Source organism: Giraffa tippelskirchi, chromosome 7 (genome assembly GCF_054371585.1).
Source record: "Giraffa tippelskirchi isolate mGirTip1 chromosome 7, T2T-mGirTip1v1.2.pri, whole genome shotgun sequence".
NCBI classification, from domain to species: domain Eukaryota; kingdom Metazoa; phylum Chordata; class Mammalia; order Artiodactyla; family Giraffidae; genus Giraffa; species Giraffa tippelskirchi.
Window position 1 is genome coordinate 42,666,124 of NC_137281.1, and position 15,401 is coordinate 42,681,524.

The window sequence follows — 15,401 nt, forward strand, 5'->3', positions numbered from 1 at the left end:
TTGAATTCCCCTGGGGTCTCCCTATCTGCTTGACCCCCTCCTATGCCAGCGGCCTCACTACCTCCCGAGTGGACCTTCCCTCGTAGCTTCTGCTGAGGGAATCCTATCTATTCCTCCTTGAAATCTCCCTGTAGTGACTTCTGGTTGGTCCCAGTTTGACCCCTTGAGGCCACATAGCAAGCTCCGTCCCTCTTCCCCATGACAGCCCTTCAGATGCCTGAAGACAGCTCTGGTGTCCCCCTGCGCTGCCCCTCTGGGTTGAACAGCGTCCGTTCCTTTGCTTTCCCTCCTAAGATGTGGTTTCAAGACCCCCCATCACCCTGGTACCTCTCCTTGGCCACCTCCCCCTGGGCCCATGGGCTTCTTCTGGCTGGCTTTCCAGAGCTGCCCTGCACACCTGGGGGCCATAAGGACATGACTGGGATATCACTTTTGTTTAAAGAAGAAGAAAACGTAATGCATAGAAAGTGTTCCATTAGGTCAGCCACTCCAGAATACCTGGGGCATGTCCAAGGGGGCATCAAGGGACAGTTTTATATTGCTTTGTGTGCCCACCTATCTTTAAAATTTTTTCCCCCCTCTACAATCTGGGGAATTAAAAAAATTAAAAAGCCAAGGGCTTGGGGTGAATTCACTTTAACCAGCAGTAACGAGTGCTCCCTGGCTAGAGATGACGACAGAGAAGGAGGTAGAGTGGGGTCCTGGCTTGGAGGAGCTCACAGCCCAGGGCTGCCTCACGTGCTCAGGGACCCCAGCTGAGTCGGGCCCTGAGAAGGGAGGAGGAGGGGTGGGGGGAGGGGATTTATTTATGCAGGGGTCTGCAATGGAGAGCGGAGATCAGGTGGGGCCTCCAACGTGGAGGGGGGCGTTTTAGGTGTTGGGTGCACCGGTAGCAATGGCCCCGAGGCAGGAGGGCCTGTGGATGCATGGGCTGGAGTGTGGCTGTGTGAGCTGGGGAAGAGTCCCTGCGGACAGAGAGGCTGGGGGGTGGACGCAGGTAGAGGACGCTAAAGGTTGTTCTGAAGGTGATGAGCGCGACAGCAAGAGTGGTGAGGACTGGAATGGCAGAGCTGGGTGACTGGCTGTCCCAGTCTGCAGCTGCGTGACCGTGAACAAGTCATTTACGATTCTCAAGCCTCAGTTTTCTCATGGTGATTGGGATAAAGGGACCGTGAGGCTTAGCCTCCTGCCTGGCACCTGGGGCGCCCCCGATGACAGTCTGCTCTCTGTCTGTCCCAGGTCTTTAGTGTGCTTGTCGGCGCTTTTACGCCTTATAGTGAAATGACTGCTTCCCAGTTCTTTGTTCCAGTAAGGAAGTACCGATTGCGTTAGCTTCTTGGGGTGCTGCCTCTGTCCCCCACACACCCCTAAACTAGAGTGCATGTGACTAGCACAGCAGGCCATGCTAACAGCAAGGGTGATCTGGCAGGACCGTGAAAAGAGCCCAGCTTTGGAGTCTGGACTGGGTGGGGGGACACCAAAGTGTGACCTGCAGGCTCTTCATCCCTCTGACCTCACCTTTCTCTTCTGTGACACGTGACACATGGTGTTGCCCATCCTGACCCAACACCCTCAAGAAGCAAATGTGATTCCTTCTGGCTGAGAATGTGTGTCGAATGCGATAAAGCTCCATGTGAACGTTTTTGGAGGGACCTTGGCTGGCCTCTTGAGCTAAGACAGCCACTACCACTGCCCCTGGGTGGGCACCATTTACGGGCTTTTACTGATGCTGTGCTCTGCATCCTCCCACATCATCTCCTTGCCTCGCAGTACCTCCCAGGGCTTGATATTCGTGTCACCCCATTTGACCTAGAGAAACCCAAGGATGGCAGTAAACCACTGCCTGGTCTTGCCTGGCTTGTTAGTGTTGGAACCAGGCCTTGGAGCCCAAGTCTGCCCGATTACAAAGCCTGTGCTCTCAGCTCTTGGAGTTTCCCGACAGGGAGATACAGCAATGAGCTTCCTTGAAGAAGTGTGAATAAGAGTGGAGTTGGAGGCACCCAGACCAGAGAGCCGGGTGTGGCAGGGCAGGACCAGGGTTCTGGGCTGAGCTCCGTGTTATAGAATCCCTCAGTGGCCGTCCACAGTGGGGAGAGGAGCCTGTGAGCAAGGGGTTGTGCCCCGGCTTCCAGACTAGTCTGCAGGTCCCCAGGACCCCCCTGCCCACATGGCCCTGGATGCCCGGGGTGTCCATGGGTCTCTTCCTGTGATGGGTGGATGGGTCTTCAGGGTGCTCATCTCTAGGGGACGAGGAGTGCTCTTTGCAGGAGATGGGGCCCAGGCAGGGCTTGGCTATGTGGGTGCCCCTTCTCAGCAAGGGAAGGAGCTGAAGGTGAAAGAGAAAGGGGAGTGGGCTGTTGGCTGGGGGCGAATGTGAGAGGAGGCCCGAGGGAAGGCCCCGGTCCTGCCAGCTGCATGGCTGAGCCTGCCTGATGGGCAGCGGGGGTGCTCCCGTGTTTGCCCTATGGTGGGCCCCCGGTGGCCACTCCTGCTCCAGGCTCCTGGACCTTACTGCCAGCCTTGGACACTGCTTCAGGGGCCATGGGCCTTGGTAGTGGCCCTGAAAGCGGTCCGCAAGAGCAGGGGGCACGGATGTGTGAACCCTCCCTGAGGTACCCCAGGAGCCAAGGCATGTAGGAAGGTCTCCTGCAGCCACGTCTGTACGTGCAGGTGCAGGCCAGGGACCTGGGCCCTCGTGAGCCTTCCTCTGGGACGTTCTTTTCTTCCTGCCGTCCATCCTTCTCTCACCTTCCTTGGGGCCTGGGGGCAGTGAGGGGCCTGGCTGTGAAGTTTGGTTCCCCTACCCGTGAGCTGCACCGCATGTCACCTGAAAGCTCTCTGAGCCTTTGGGCCTGGTTGAGAGGGCAACAGTGGATGCTACGGGGCGCCTGGCCCTGGCTGGCCAAGCCGGGTGTGTGTAGCAGCTCAGCCTCCCTGCTCTGCACTGAGCAGCCTTCCGAGAGCCCGGGGCCAGCCCCTGCCAGCAGCGGCCCAGATGTGTTTTTTCGGATGGGGCAGGGGGAGCGTCTCTGTGTGGGTGTCCTCGCATGATGTGTGGGCTGTGATGTTTTGATCCAAGGGAGCCAAACTGATTTTCCTGGCCCATCTCCGCTCCATCCAAAGCAAAAAGTTAAATAAACACAGCCAAGTATTATCACAGGACGCGGGGAAAATGAACTCAGTCCCCACGGGCGGCCCACATCTGGCAGGCTTTGGGCCGCTCAGGACTGTGGGATGAGACAGATGTGGTTGGGGGTAGGAAGGGCTCAGTGTATCCGCTCCCCAGCGCCGCGCCTCCTTCCAGAGCTCTTTACCAGCCTCAGGGCCTGGGGGCTGCAGGCCGCCTGCCTTCAGCTACATCCCTTGCTGTCCCCCTGGCCCTTTCTGGGGCCTTGCCTTTGGTGGGGCTCCCTGCCGCGACTTCCGGAGGCTGGTTGCCCCCTGGCTCAGCGAGGTGCTTGCACTGGGCAGCGGTGCCAGGCTGGTGAGGCCCATGTGCTCGGGCCCTGCCTCATGCAGGGAGATGACTGGGCACACTTGGGAAGCTACTGACTTGCCCAGATTTTCCATCTCCCACTCAAGGCACTGGTGGGCCCACGAGCTCCACGCTGGAGGAGGGGTTTTGTAGTTGGCATGTCTCCTTCCGTCCTCTGGCTTCCCTGGTCGCTCAGTGGTAAAGAATCTGCCTGCCAATGCAGGAGACACAGGTTTGATCCCTGGGTTGGGAAGATCCCCTGGAGAAGGGAATCGCAAGCCACTCCAGTGTTCTTGCCCAGAGAATCCCATGGACGGAGGAGCCTGGTGGGCTACAGTCCATGGTGTCGCAAAGAGTTGGACACAACTTAGCGACTAAACAACAACGGCCTTCCTCTGCTCAGCACTACCCTTAAATGAACTTAAATGGGCTGGGTGGATTTCTGGAGATCCCGTATAGGACAACTGTGATGCAGTTTTGGGGTGGGAGGATGTGAAGAGGTATGCCCCCTCCCCATTCATTGCTTTATCAGAGGTCACCTAGCACCACCCATACCTGTTTTCCCTAGATGTGACCTTCCGCATCCTTGAGTCCTGTGGTGATACAGGTGGTTGATAGGGGAATGAGGTTTTTTTTTTTTTTCCTTCATTCTGTACATATTTATTCTGCTCTTTGGAAAATGTTACTTTATGTGTTTATTCTAATAGCTATTAGAAAATTTGTTACTACTGCACCAGAATGTGTGATTTCATGAGTAACACTGCTTAGAAGGAGGTTAGAAGATAAGGTATTTAAGTAAAAGGAGGAAGTTGATGTGGAGAACAGCGTCTGTCACACTTGGTGCAGGAGTGTGAACCGGCCAAGCTCCTGGGGGAGGTCTGGGGAGGCCCTGCCAGAACTTGGGACCTCAGGGAGCTGGAGAAACTCCCACCCTACCCCAAGATGCTCATCCTCTCGGGAACCTTCGGCAGGTTTGGATGATGTGAGGCCTGTCTTGGGGAGACCAGCTGCCAGATGGAGGTGCTCAGGACCTCCTGGAGGCCTCCACGTGCGTTATAACCATGGTGGGTGGGCAGTGGGGCTGAGCTGGGGGCCACATCTGTGCCAATGAAATATCCCACTCCCAAATCAGACTTATGAAAAGTATTGACTCCTTAAACTGTAAAGAGTTATGATTGCCCCTACCCCCGGGACATCCCTATGGAATTACAGCATGTTTGGAAATGGTCATTACAGTTCATTCCTGGGGAAGGCTTGGGGCTTTTGGTGTGAAGAAAGAGATGGTCTGTGTGTTGAAAATGAAATGAAAACACTTAACGCACACACGCATACCCACATGCACACACACACCAGTTTTCAATAGCAGACTCAGTTTCCTCTTTGCTTGTGTATAAGATAAACCACATGTATAACAAGGTGCTGATGTTTATTTATAGTATGTTAGCACAGAGAAGAAGTTGTTAAGGGATCATAAAAAACTTAGTCTCTTACTTTATGGTGCTTCTCTGTAAATGAAAGTGGAAAGAAGGCAAGAGAGTGGAATTCTGGTCTACCCTCTCTTTTTTCCCCCACTAAATAGTGAATAGAGCTGGGCTGGTGCTGTCTGGGGGGGCAAGGACCCCAGGCTGATGTTCCCTGACCTGGGGGCCTTGGTGCCCACCTTCATGTCCCTAGCACTCAACAGGCCGCTTCCAGGCACCCCTTTGTGTGGGATGTTGTCACGGCCCCTCCGTGCGTGGCAGAGTGTGCTCTCGGCTTTGTCACCTTCCATCAGAGTTGGACAGCTGGTGGGTGAGAAGCCAGACTTGCCACTGAAGCAGGATGTGGGAGCCAGACCCCGTCATAAATTCACATTTATATGCTGTGTGTTTCTGGCTAACAAGACTGTGCAGGGGAGACTGTATGAAATGAAATATATATACACGGACAGGGACACTAACCTCAGGGAGAGGCGGGACTAAACATGAGGGCATCCTGGGGGGCCTGGGGCCCTCCAAGTGTTAAGGCCCAGCAGGCGGGACCCCAAAGGGAATTTACAGGAAACCTCCCCCCGCCCCCCGAATGGATTTGCTGGGGGCACAGACACGATAGTCCTTTTCAGTGTTCTCGCTGTATGCCAGGCACCGGACTAAGCTCTTCACGTGTGTTATTTCACTTTGTCTTCCAAACAAATGGAATTTTATTACCCCTGCCTTAGGAATGGGGAATCAAGACTGAGAGACAGAATCCAGGCCCTGGGGAGCAGGGGAGTCTGCCCTAGGCTGGCACACTCAACACTGGCTTTGCAGGCTGGTCTCTGGAGGGTTCCAAAAGAGGAGTCATTTCAACCCCAACCTTCTCCATCAGCTATGGCTTTTCTGAGAGGGCACAGAAGGCCTGGGAAGCTCAGGCCGTCAATTACCGTGTATTTAGCACAGGCTGAGAGGCAGGTGGGTTGGTGGTAGTGTGTGAGCTTTGGGGCCACGTGAGATTTGGCTGCAAATCTGAGCTCTACTTCCATTGCTTGTATAATTTAGGTCAGTTTTTAGAAAAATCATTTGGGTCCTAGTTTCCCCTCTGAGATGGACACCGTCACCCTTTTTCTGGCCATTGGGAAGATTAAACATAAACATGAAAATGTGCATGAAGAGCATAAATGATTGTTGTTCCTAGTGTCACTGATACATTTCTTCTTGTGTCAGATGAGCTGGCGGATGGGAGGAAGAGGAGAGGTAGGAGGGTCTCCCTAATGGGACTGAGAGTACAGCTGGAAACAGCACATTATGCTATAGGGTCATTTTTCTTTGCTGGGCACCTTGATACTGGGCTCAGGACCATGTGCTTTCTAAACACCTTCTTATTTTATGCTACCTCCGAGGTAGGTTGTGCACAGAGAGGTTCCTTCATTTGCCGATGTCACACATCAGTCCGTGCCAGATGGGGATTTGATCCGAAGGCATCTTTCTTTGGCAAACCGCTGCTGCATGATGAGGCTCATTGAAGGCCAGGGCCAGAGTAGTCAGGGAGAGGGTCTTGAGGAGGTGGACAGTGGTGGTTATGTAGCTGGTAGTCAGGATGACCCTGGGAGCTTGGGCAAGAAGCTTGAAGCCCTGGGCTCACAGGCAGGATCCAAAGTAGGGCTGGGTGGGGCCAAGTGGAGCTGCTTTAGATTCCCCCAGGTTTGTATTGGATTGGCCAAAAGGTTCTTTTGGGTTTTCCCGTAAGATTGTACCAAAAACATGAATCAACTTTTTGGCCAACCCAATATATTTGTTTGCTTTGTTGTTGTTCAGTCACTCAGTTGTGTCCGACTCTTTGCCACCCCATGGACTGCATCACGCCAGGCTTCCCTATCCTTCATCATCTCCCGGAGTTTGCCAAACTTCTGTCCATTAAGCTGGTGATGCCATCCAACCATCTCATTCTCTGTCACCCCCTTCTCCTCCTGTCCTCAATCTTTCCCAGCCTCAGGGTCTTTTCCAATGAATTGGCTCTTCGCAGCAGGTGGCCAAAATATTGGAGCTTCAGCATCAGTCCCTCCAATGAATATTCAGGATTGATTTTCTCTGATTGACTGGTTTACTCTCCTTGCTGTCCAAGGGACTCTCAAGAGTCTTCTCCAACACTACAGTTTCAAAGCATCAATTCTTTGGCACTCATCCTTCTTTATGGTCCAGGTCTCACATCCATACATGACCACTGGAAAAATCATAGCTTTGATTATATGGACCTTTGTCAGCAAAGTGATACCTCTGCTTTTTAATAAGCTGTCTGGGTTGGTCATAGCTTTTCTTCCAAGGAGCAAGTGTCTTAATTTCACCATCTAGTGATTTTGGAACCCCCAAAATAAAATCTGCCTCGATTTCTACTTTTTTCCCATCTATTTGCCATGAAGTGATGGGACTGGATGCAATGATCTTAGTTTTTTGAACGTTGAGTTTTAAGCCAGCTTTTTCATTCTCCTCTTTCACCTTCATCAAGAGCCTCTTTAGTTCCTCTTCCCTTTCTGCCATTAGAGCAGAAATAGATTGCTTTAAGTCCTAGACCTGTCCTCCTGGTGGTGAGGTGCTCAGGTGGCTGGGGTGTGGACAGACTAATGGGAGGGTCATAGAGTCTCAGCCCTGCTTGCACCCCGGCTCTGTGTGAGTACTCATGGAGGACAATGGCACCATTTGAAGTGTTCGTTTCTTCTCTTTTCAGCAAATGGCCAGGGAATCATGAAGTTAAATAAATGGGTTTGTGATGTGACCCTTTCATGAGATCTGGGCTCCTCTGAGGGTCTGAGCTTTGTGAGGGGGCTGGCGTTGGGGGCTCAGGTGGCTTTAGCTTTGGCTACAAGGAGCCTATACTATTCCATTCTGTGATGCCCTCATCCCCATCCCCAGCCCCTCCCCGTCCCCATCCCCCCTGGAGAGGAACCTGGAGAGTGTGGGCCTACTGGTTGGATTTGCTTGCCCCCAACCATGGTCATTTGGCCCCAAGCCTCATGCCAGAGCTGGTCATGGGCTATGCTCTACAGCATATCTGTTGTGAATTAGAAAGAAGGCCAGCTATGCCTTTGTGTAAAAGCAAGGGGTCCCGCCTCCTCTGGGCATTCATAGCTCTGCACCAGGACACACTGCTTAGTGGACAGACTGTGGGCTAAATTTCAACCCTCTCTCACCACCTCTGCTGGGCCCCTTGTGCAGTGCACAGCTTGTCCATCCATGAACAGTCTTTCCTGCTTTCCACTTTTTCATTTGTTGAGTTTGTTTAGTATCAAGTCAGGAGTGATGCTCTATCTTATGCTTGATAAGGAGAGTCTGGGCTATTAGTGTGTCCTTTACTTTCCCGGGCTCTGGCCTGATGTGGGCGAGAGGGTCTCCCCAAGGATGAGCCGAGGCTGCCATGTGCTCCTTGCAGGGCTCACCACCTCCGCTGGGCAGGGATGCCTCTAGGGAGTCCTTGTCAGGCCAGGGTAAGGGTAAGATGGCCCTGGGGCCAAAGCCAGAGAGCATGGAGAGGTCCCTTAAGACTCTGGGAACACCAGCCAGGGGTGAGGCCAGCTGAGAAGCCTCCTCAAATAAAACCTTTTTTTTTTTGGTGGGGGAGGAGCGGTTGTTCTAGATCTTTGTGATGAAAACTATGGATCCTTTCCCCAGAAAAGTCCAGCTGTGTACATATCCAGAAAGTTACATCCAGGGACAGGGCCTTCTCAGATCTCAAAGACAGGCTGAGCAGCTGGCCTGGTGTGGATCTGGGGGAGGGAAGGGGGCCTTCTGGGCTCTGCTGGTTCTGCTGGAGGCCTCTCTGGGCCTCAGATCAATGCCTGCTCTGTTTGTCACTCTCGTTCACCTCCCGACACTGTCTGCCTCAGTTCTCAATACTTGAACGTTCTTGCCTCTTACCTGCACCTTGTCTGTCAGCCCAGATCCTGCCTGATTTTGAGCAATCCCACAGCCCTGCCCCAGTTCAACTGCCAGGTTGTTTCCAGCCCCTCACCACAGCCCCTTGCCTCCCCTTTCTCTCCTCTTCCCAGCTCCAGCTCCTCTGCATCTTCAAGGTAATGGGGAGCCCTGAGGAGAGGACCCTCTTCCCAGGCCAGGAACAAGTGCCCACTTAGCACCACCTGCGCCTGCTGCCGGGTTCCTGAAGTCCAGAGGCCCAACACACAGGCTTTGGGTCTCACTGGCATCTCACTGATGGTCATCAAGGTGCGCAGAGGGCAGGCTATGGGTGCTGCCAGAGTGGGGGGGGCTGTGGTCACTTATGAACCTGCTGCTGAGCTGGGGAGATGGAGTCTGGTGGGGCTCACAGGTGTATACACCCACGGGGCAGTCAGCCATCCGCAACTTGTGACCCCAGAGCAGAGACAGAACACGGAAATGTTGATTCCTCAGAAGCCCTGAGACAGCCTCAGAATCTTTCTTAACCCACTCCAGGAACCACGGTGAACACTCTCTGTGCCCTCTTCCACGTGAGCATAAGCCCTGTACCTCCGCTCCTTGCATGCATAGTTTGTCATGTGTCCCCCCGCTGTGTGTACACACTTGCAGCTACACCCCCACCCTGTGTGTTCACACTTGCTCTGTGCCCCTTCTCCATGTTTACACACTTGTCCCCCCTCCTCCACTCCCTTTGTGTACACACTGGCCTTATGTGCCCACCCCATGCTTGCAGATGCCCATCACTCACAGGAGTGGGTCTCCCTGTGTTTCCCTCTAGACTGGGCAAGGCTGGGGGTATGTGTTTTGGCCTCAGTCATGCCAAGTATCTTATGAATTAAAAAGTTAGAGTCTGGAGTCTGCAGAAGTCCCCAGAAAGCGCCAAGCTCCCCTCACCGGCTGGGCAGCTCCTCTGGGTGTTGTCTGTACTGGATGTTGTGCTGATCAAATTTTCTCTGTGATGCTCACGCTCCGGTGTTCACTGTGCTTCTCTAGTGGAATTCCGCTTTGGGGATGGCTCGGCCTCCTCTCCCCACTCCCCCAGCAAGTGCCTGGCTCCAGCTGTAGGGCAGGCCTTCCTTCCTCTGTGCCTGTTGCCCCTGCCAGTTATCTTGTTGTTGAAGAGACCTGCCTGGGCAGAAAAGGCCAGCTGGAGGGGAGGAGAAGCTTCTCACGTTCAGTGTCGGGCAGTGCAGGGCCGCATGATGGTGGTGGTGGAGTTGGGCGTTACTTCTTCTCATCAAGAATCTATAAAGGACAGTGTATTTATACCTTCAAAAAGATGTGGGCCAGCAGTTTTCAGAAAGTGCGTTCGTGCCCATGTCACTGGGCGAGTTGGCCTGTGGGCTCCTCACTGGGATGGGTGTGGTTCTGGGGGTGCTGGTGTGTGATGCGGCTGTTTGCCCGTAATGACGTTTGCCACTTTGAAACTCACCTTCAAAAAAATGTGGGCCAGCAGTTTTCAGAAAGTGCGTTCATGCCCATGTCACTAAGTGAGTTGGTCCGTGGGCTCCACACTGGGAGGGTTGTGGTTCAGGGGGTGCTGGAGTATGATGCATCTGTTTGCCCGTAATGACGTTTGCCACCTTGAAACTCCCTAGCCAGGGTCTCAGTCTGCTCTCCCCCTCTTCCCACCTCTGCAGGCTTATCGTCCCCAGAAACAGAACCTTGAATCCTCCCAAGAGCCCCAGAAGGGCAGATATTTTCTCCTTCTCCTTCCCATGAAGATGGAAGTCAGATCTTAGGGAGGGAGGGATTGGGCATCTTGGGGACACCCTCCAGTTCAGTGACTTGGGAGGTCACACTTCCCAGCCAAAGAACACTGAGTCACCCAAACATGAGGCCTTTTACCCTGATACTCGGAGTATGTTGAGGGCAAAGGGAGAACTGGGAACCTTGCATTCATGTCTTGCAGCTTGTGGTTGACAAGGTCTGGGGACCCATGCAGATCTTGTTGAAAGTGTCCTATGAAATGGTACCATGGTGACCTTACACACTGCCAGCAACCTCTTAATAGAAGCAATACCTATATTCCATTTTAAAGTGAGTAAACAATGAAATGTGAAGGAAACTGATTTTTGGGTGTAGCCATGAAAACTGCTGCCTTCTTCTGATCATTCTAGCATTATCCGTCTGTGTTTTGGAGGCTGTCTGGCTGCAATCAGCCTAGTGAGTAATATCAGTTTTGTCTGACTCAAGGTCTTAATTCATATTTACAAAGCTGCATATTTGAAAACCCCACCCCAGCCATAACTGGCTAAGTCAAACAACCCAGATCCCCATCCGGATCGTCTCTGCATTTCATTGTCTCAGATGCTGAGTTTCTCCTCTTAGGATGCAAATCTGGGAAAGAGGGCTCTTGGTTAGCAGTTCTTGGCCTCTGCTTGGTGACGTGGATGTGCCCTCCTGGGCAAGCTGTTTCTAAAGGTTAAAAGAAAAGCTGTCCTGTGAGGCTCTGCGGGGAGGGGGAAAGATCAAGGGTAGAGGATAAAACAAGGGCAGGGCCATGCCGGGCTGGACTTGTTAATTCCAAGAGTTGTTTCAGTCTTGGCACCAAACCCACCTGAGTGCTTGAACCTTTATTCCAGTGGATGACAACCATCATCCCATGGAATCTTCCTAATAAACTGTGACTTAGGTACCATTTTTGCCTCTGTTTTTGAGATGGGAGAACTGAAGCCTAGAGATTAAACAGTTTACTCATGGTCATACAGCTAGAGGCTTCCCATGTGGCACTAATGGTAAAGAATCCACCTGCCAATGCAGAAGACATAAGAGATGTGGGTTTGATCCCTGGGTCAGGAAGATCCCTTGGAGGAGGAAATGGCAACCCACTGCAGTATTCTGGCCTGGAAAATCCCAGGGACAGAAGAGCCTGGTGGGCTACAGTTCATAGCGTCGCAAAGAGTCAGATACGACTGAAACGACTTGGTGTGCACGTATGCATACAGCTAGTTCGAGGCAGGACTGGGATTTGAATCTAGCGTCTGACCACAAGCCAGCCTGCTTGTTCCTTCCCCAGGTCAACTGCCCTGCATACTGTGTATCTGCCTTCTGAAGGGTGGGGTGGGTTGCTGCTTTCTAGTCCCCAGTTGCTAGGATTCTGGATAGGGTCCTCTGTGTCTCAGGTGGACACACCAGCAGCCTTCGAGATGGACAGCCATGGGTTTTGGCCCCAACTCTGTACGGACTCTTTCTGGCATAGGACCTCAGGCCTGTCCTGTCACCTCTCAAAGTCTGATGACAGGGATTAAACACACTGGGTGCAGGAGGGGCTCACAGGGTGTGCCCATGGAGAGACAGCGACACTGCAAAGAGCACTGGGTGGTATGTGGTGGCTTCAGCATGCATGTGTGCAGAACTTCAGAGCCCGTTAAATCTGAAAAATACTGAGTATGCACATTTTTGGCTTAAACAGAGTTCCATTTTACAAAGTCCATAACCCAGCTTTAATATTATTACATGCCCCAGACTGGGATTAATTCCAGGATAAGAGTTTTATTATGCTGTATAGAATTTCTCCCGTGTTCTCCTGGTGCATGGCCACCACCTCCACCCACCTGGTCTCACACACCAGGGTATGGGATGGCGGGGACACTTCGTCCCTCCCCAGCTTGGTTCCATGGGCTTGGGGTAGAGTGGAGAGGTGAGTTGGATTGTGCTGTCGCTGGCCCAGGACTGCTGACCACGGGAGAATTGATCCAGCATGTCCTGAGGTCTGTCTGTGGGTCAGTGCTCAGTGTAGAGGATAGCATCCCACGCTTTGCCAACCTCTGAGAGTGTCTTGTTTGTTTCTTGGAATGATTAAGAAAGCCTTCATATTTCAGTGGTGATCTGAGGGGCTCTTAGTAGGAGGTCAGTGTCTGGAGGACAAGAGAGAGGTCTGGGTCTTCACTCTACTCCTGTGAGGGGCACATGGCTTTATCTCAGGTGGATACTCTGATTATAGATAGTAATGGCCTGTAGCTCTGTGTAGAGAAAGAATCTGATTCTGCATCTGATTCGAGGCAGTGCTGTGATTGATTTGTGATGTCTGCTAGGGGCACAAGAATGGGGGAACCGTACAGATACAGCACTTATTTGCTGTTTAGGTTTTGTTCTGAGTAGTTTACATCTCTGTGAAACCAACAAAAGTCTCTTTGTAGACTTGATCCTTTCACCCTTGATCATGGGGAAGGAAATGGCAACCGACTCCAGTATTCTTGCCTGGAGAATCCCAGGGACGGGGGAGCCTGGTGGGCTGCCGTCTATGGGGTCGCACACAGTCGGCTTAGCAGCAGCATGGGTATCATAGGGACTCCCTAGGGACTCCCCCAAACAATCCTTCCTCCTTGCCTTGTGTCCTGAACACACAACCTGCCCCCCCCTTGCTGCCGCCCGTCCCACCACCAATGACCTGTTTGCGCAACTTCAAAACTCACAGGCCTGTCTCTGTTCTCTCTTTCAGTTGAAGAGGGGGAGGCCTCGGACTTCTCACTGGCCTGGGATTCCTCCGTGACAGCATCAGGTAAATGCCCAGGGGCCGGCGGGAAATGGTGGGGGTCCTGGGGGGCTGGCTCAGGAAACTCAGAAAGCCACCCAGCTGGTTATGGGAGTCATATTCTTCCTGTCACATTCCTGTCTCCAGTCCAGATTACCCCGTGCAACATGATTTTTATATCAGTTCCATATGGTCAATAAAATCTATTACGTACGGAGACTAATATGCCCTTATTCCCCCGGGGGCCATGTTCCCCTCTGTGGGCACAGTCTGCTGGGCCACCACACCCCCACTATGCAGGCTCTGAAGCTCCCTGCCATGGGCGTCACTGCACATTCCTTCCAGCCTAATTGCATAATACTCTAATAGGACCTTTAAACTCCAGTTGAAATCAGAATTCCTTTATTTGCCTTCTTGGAAGGGGCCGCATCGCACTCTCGGGTGGGCAGACCCGAGCCCACACCTCCAGGGGGAGGTAAGAAGGAGCGGTCAGAATTATGGGGGGCATGGCCACTGGAGGGTGATGGGGGTGACTCGGCCTTCAGGGGACTTGGGTTTTCCCGCTGAGTTCTGCCCTAGCCTAAGTGCCTTCCGGTGCCTCAGTTTCCCCAACTATAAAAAGAGGTGGATGAATGAGGTTTATCTCCCTATAAAGCTCTAGAATCTGGAGCTGCCCATGGAGCTTGGGATTGCAGCTGGCTTGGGGTCCTTGGGAGCCCCAGAATGGAGGGCACCGCTCTCCTATTTGCTGCGCAAGTTGTCAGCCTCTGTTGACAGCAGGGCCCTTGTTCCTGGTCCAGCAGGCCCCAGACTCTTCTGCCTTGTCCCCTGTCCCGGTATCCTGGCCAGCTGTCTCCAGTTCTACGGGGGAGAACCTTGGGCCTGAGAAGACCTGTGAGGGAGCCATTTAGTTCAGCCCCCTCCTCTTTTAGGTGTGGAAATTGAGGCAAGGAGGGAGGTATGCTCCGGGTCAGTCGTTCCAGAAATGAGGTGTTAGGCATCAGGCATACCAACACTTAACACTCGAACGGTTACACATCGAAATTGTGATTTTATGGCTGTGTGTGATTTAAGACGATGCGGAAGTCATTTAAGTGAGAAAATTGCGTTGACAAAGTTTTTAAGTAATAATGCTTGGATTCAGGAAAAAAGCATGGAGATGGTTCCCAGGTGACTGAAATCTGGGGAATGCTGGTACAGACTGAACTGAAGGCAGGTGGGGAGCCAGTACTAGAAACCAAGTTCCTGGATACCTGGTCCAGGGCTCTCTGCAGCGGGAGCTGTGCTGCTTGGAAAGTCCTGGCTGACTCAGGTTTGGGCACCAAGGTGTCTGCGGGTGCCTGGTCCTTGGTGACAGGGGCTCCCTCCAGGGCAGGGGCCTTGTATGAAGCCAGGATGGGGAGGTGCTCAGATTCTCGGGAGGAGAGCCCTGAGTTAGGACAGGCCTTGGGGTCCACACTGTGGGTAGGATAGGGGGAGGTGCTGGGTGGCCCATACCCTGTCTCTTTCTGTGCGGTTAAGATGCATTCCCCACCGCTGGAGGAACACAGTGAGGTTATGAAACTCCACATCTCATCCAGGTGTCCTGACGGATGTAGGGGTCCGTGTGCTCAAACTTGCAGCCAGCTCTGATGAGGGTCCTTGCTGTGCTCCAAATCCCCGCACCAGAAAAGCGCCCAGCCTGGTCATGCCCATATAAGGTCCTCCCTCCCGGCTGTTTTCCCAGTGGTGCCGGCGGCCATGAGGACAGACCAGGACAGCAGCAGGATGCAGGAGGGCGCCGGCAGTGTGGTGGGTGGGGAGCTCTGTGCAGGGGGTGTCGGCCTGCGCTGCATCTCCTGTAGGAGGCAGGGGCGATGCCGCGGGGCTGTGTGCAGGCCTGGGGTCCACGACGCTCTGATGCTACAGTGAACTACCAGCCTTAGGGCCTTCGGGCACTCTCGGAAGTGGTGAAGGTCGTGGGACTTGCCAGTTTCCAGCCAAGAGCTGAGCACGCCCTACACGCGCAGGCAGGAGGAGGTGCTCGACTCCTCGTGAGTCCCTC

At 53.2% G+C, this 15,401-nt stretch overlaps 1 protein-coding gene across 5 annotated transcripts in view; it reads left to right on the forward strand.

Moving 5' to 3' along the window:
• Positions 1 to 15,401, forward strand: part of ZNF423 (zinc finger protein 423) — a 469,528-nt gene that overhangs the window by 166,264 nt on the left and 287,863 nt on the right. For all 5 annotated transcript variants that reach the window (XM_081517250.1, XM_081517248.1, XM_081517247.1 and 2 more), the window contains one exon: positions 13,325 to 13,384. Coding sequence is in view for 3 of the 5 variants with exons in the window: in XM_081517248.1 (XP_081373374.1) it covers positions 13,325 to 13,384 (60 nt within the window). In the remaining 2 variants the exon portion in view is untranslated. The remainder of the gene's footprint in view (positions 1 to 13,324; positions 13,385 to 15,401) is intronic.